General features: G+C 38.3%; 1 protein-coding gene across 1 annotated transcript; it reads right to left on the reverse strand.

Moving 5' to 3' along the window:
• Nucleotides 1–976: 976 nt before the first annotated feature.
• Nucleotides 977–2,822, reverse strand: LOC147737114 (uncharacterized). Its single transcript, XM_086964210.1, has one exon. It carries the CDS (start codon nt 2,820–2,822, stop codon nt 1,668–1,670), a length of 1,155 nt encoding a protein of 384 aa, XP_086820336.1. The 3' UTR covers nt 977–1,667.
• Nucleotides 2,823–3,887: the final 1,065 nt, after the last annotated feature.

Raw genomic sequence — 3,887 nt, forward strand, 5'->3', positions numbered from 1 at the left:
GATATACCCTATGCCGTTATTAAAAATAAAATAAAAAGTGATGTTAAAATACATCTGCACAGTATGTTCTCCAGTACGGTACAAACTATGGAACATGCTGTTTCGATGATATGCCTTGTCTAAGCCGGCATCATTGGGGTTGCCCTGGATTGCTCCGGCCTCTTCGTCCTGAATGGCTAATTGCAGACATTTCCCCTCTTTATCAGGTTGTGTAATTCATATACAAATGGCACCTACAACCCATTCAATTTGGATTTGTTACATGTGATGTTATCAGCATCTGTCTTGCAACAAAATTATTTTTTTAAAATGTCACATGTCTATGAACGTCTGCCAGTGGTGACATTATTAAACAGCACACAGTCTACAGAGAATGAATGTTTTCACATATCTTTTATAGTCATCTTACATTTTAAAAGATAACATGAGTGCTTTATTTATTATGTGAAAGTCACTGAAGTGGCTGCTTACCCCCAAAAGGGATTTCTTATTTTAGAATTTAGAGAATAATAGTATTATTCCCACCTTCTGCTTCTCCAAGGTAGGTTTTATAGAAATACAAGCTGGCATAAAACCAGCAATAGATGGCAGAAAGGCTGTGTCAGACATACTGAGCTATGTTTGGTAAAATAAGTAACATTACATTTGGTAGTAACAGCACTTTTTAATAAAGAGACAAATGAGTGAATGGCATGCAATAAATGGTTGTTTGTATTATTTAGCGTAGAGATCAACAACAATGCTCATATTTAGATTTTATCCTAGGATATGCTTTGACAGATGTTGTTAGTAGCATGCCTAATTTGCATGTTGTGTGTCAGCTTGTGTTGGCTCGTCTTGTTCTTGTCACTCCCCTGGAATAGAGCCTCTTTACCATCTGTCTGATTGGATGACTTTGATACTTTCACTGCTCGCTATGAGAAACTACGCGTGTCTTTTTGGTTAAGCTTTCCATGGGAGTGCATGTGTCCCGAAATCTAGCTGAAACGATCCTTGTTAGTCCAAGCATTGTTCATAGTGTTGCTTTTACCAGAAGTATGATCAGATATGCATGTTTTTTCATGCCCTTTTTAAGAGCACTGTTTCACTCACTGAAAAGCAACTATATTTTATTTTTTTAGTCAACCTTATCCTAGTCTTCCAATATGCTTCCTAGTATTTCATGGTTTTCCCTACATGTAGAGAAGAATAGACACTTTCATAATTCTTGAAATATATATGTGTTTCTTCTTTCCTGCAAGTCGGGTCTTCTATCCTCTACTTTTTATTATCTGGTTCTGGAATGTCCCACTTAATTGTAATGTTACAATTTTCTGTAATTCGTTCCTCTCTCAATAACTGCACATGTTTGCTCCTGTGTGTATCCACAGTTGGGTAACTATAATGGCCCTTACATTCTTGCCAAATTTTCACCATCTCTAGGATTATTTCAATTGTTCAATGAAGGTGTGTTTTTGCTTATGGCTGTGCAGAACTGATAATCGACTAAAGGCTTTCATACATTCAGTACACTTGTGTGGCTTTTACCGTGGGAGTTCTCGGATTCTTCCTTAGGTTTGAGGAGTCACTGAAAGTACTGCTATACTCAATAAAATGGTAAGGTTTTTTCCATGTGTGTTCGCTGATGACTTTACAGAATTGATAATTGACTAAAGCTCTTCACACATTCATTGCACTTGACTGACTTTTTCCCCTATGTGAGTTCGCTGATGTCTGTGTAGGACTGATGACTGACTGAAGCTCTTCCCACATTCAATGCAATGGTAAGGTTTTTCCCCAGTGTGTGTTAGCTGATGGCACTGTAGGTCTGATAATTGACTAAAGCTCTTTCCACACTCATTACAAAGGTATGGTTTTTCCCCTGTGTGTGTTCTCTGATGTCTGAGTAGGACTGACGATTGACAAAAGCTCTTCCCACATTCACTGCAGTAGTATGGTTTTTCCCCTGTGTGTGTTCGCTGATGTCTGAGTAGGACTGACGATTGACAAAAGCTCTTCCCACATTCACTGCACTTGAATGGTTTTACCCCTGTGTATCGCTGATCTGTTTGAAAACATGATAACCGACTGATGCTCTTAACACACTCACTGCACCCAGAAGGCTTTTCCCCTGTGTGTGTTTGCTGACGATTCCTTAATGTTAAGGAATGTCTAAAACTACACCCACATTTATTGCAGTAGTATGATGTTTCCCTAGTGTGTGTTCGAAGATGTCTTTGGAGATGTGATGACTGACTGAAGCTCTTCACACATTCATTGCAATGGTATGGCTTTTCACCTGTGTGTGCTCGCTGATGCCCTTGGAGGTGTGATAACTGACTAAAGCTCTTCATACATTCATTGCAATGGTATGGTTTTGCCCCTGTGTGTGTTTGTTGATGTCTTTGGAGGTTTGATAAGTGACTAAAGCTCTTTGCACATTCATTGCAATGGTATGGTTTTTCTCCTGTGTGTGTCCGTTGATGTACTAGGAAGTTTGCTAACTGACTAAAGCTCTTCCTACATTCATTGCAATGGTATGGTTTTTCCCCTGTGTGTGTTCGTTGATGTCTTTCAAGGTCAGATAACTGATTACAGCTCTTCATACATTCAGTGCAATTGAATTGTTTTTCTCCTGTGTGCGTTTGATGAGGGCGCTTTAGTAGTGATGACAAACTAAAGCACTCGATGTTTGTGTCTGATTCTTTATTCTTTGTTAGTGTCTCTGGATTGGGTATATATTTTTCTACATCACATAACTGTGTTTTCTGAAGGGTCAACATGTCTGTTAAAGCAATTGTGTTATTCTCACACTCCCTAAATGTGTGTGCTATTTTGCACATTTGGTTTCCGATTTAACAATAAAGTGCAAAGGGCACCAAATATCTGTTACACTTATAATGTGTGAAATACTTCTTTGTGGGTGATTGTGCCTTTAGAATGGCTATTGGTTTTGTAAAGCTAGGGGTAAAGATTAATCTTCCTTCTGGTTTGTGCAAATTGGGACAGAGGTTTTCATTTTATTTAGCAAAACTCGACTTCCATCTAAACTCCAGTTGTCCGGCTCTACTCCGTTGTTCTTTTTTCTGCTTCCTGTGGTTTGGCCAGAAATAGTTTACAATATACATAAAAGACTGGATAGTAGTAGTCATTTTACGAAGCAAAGCACTACTGTAAGCACATCACACCGATCCCATGATCAAAGCTTGTACTGGATACTTTTTTATACGATAGGAGGTTTATCAGTGGTGTTTCCTAAATCTTCCAGAGTTCTTTTCTTGGCCTTGTGACGTGGAGGCACACAGCTCAGACTTGTACATTCACTGAATTGCCCTTATCTGCTTCTTCCAAGATCTGTCAGTTAAGGTTCAGGTTCGTCTGTCTATGACCGTGCTGATGTTTTCCTGAATACTGGAACCCAGTTTTTCATTGTTCTTGCAGATTTACAGTAATATCTTCATTATCCATATTCATTTCAAGTATTCAAGGCTTGTTTTCTGTTGGATATAAAGAGATGTATAATTACTACAAGCAAATGTATTGGAATGTGAATATACAATGTTTAAATGGTAGTAAAAGACATCTTGTCTTTACCATCCTTGAAACTTAGTAAGGGATAGTCCCCCATACACAGATATTTAACTAGAAGTTCTGTTTAGAACAACACATCTTATTGACTTCAGAGACGGAGGTGATTTGTCAGTGTTCACAAAGAAACACAGTCAAAAAAATGCACTCAAGGAGCACCCACTTGCCACAGGCACAAGTTTAGGGAGATGCAAATGATCAAGATTTTATTTGAACAAGAACAGATTATGGAAGAAGATGGATCAGGATGTGCTGCTGTTTCTTCAGTTTCAATGGTAACTCTTCAGGAAGATTATAACAAAACTAAAACTTCAGGAAGT

The sequence above is a fragment of the Lissotriton vulgaris genome, chromosome 1_1 (genome assembly GCF_964263255.1).
Source record: "Lissotriton vulgaris chromosome 1_1, aLisVul1.2, whole genome shotgun sequence".
Classification (NCBI taxonomy): Eukaryota; Metazoa; Chordata; class Amphibia; order Caudata; family Salamandridae; genus Lissotriton; species Lissotriton vulgaris.

Coding starts and splice junctions, on each gene's coding strand:
- LOC147737114 (XM_086964210.1), bottom strand. CDS start 2,822: ATGTGCAAAATAGCACACACATTTAGGGAGTGTGAGAATAACACAATT.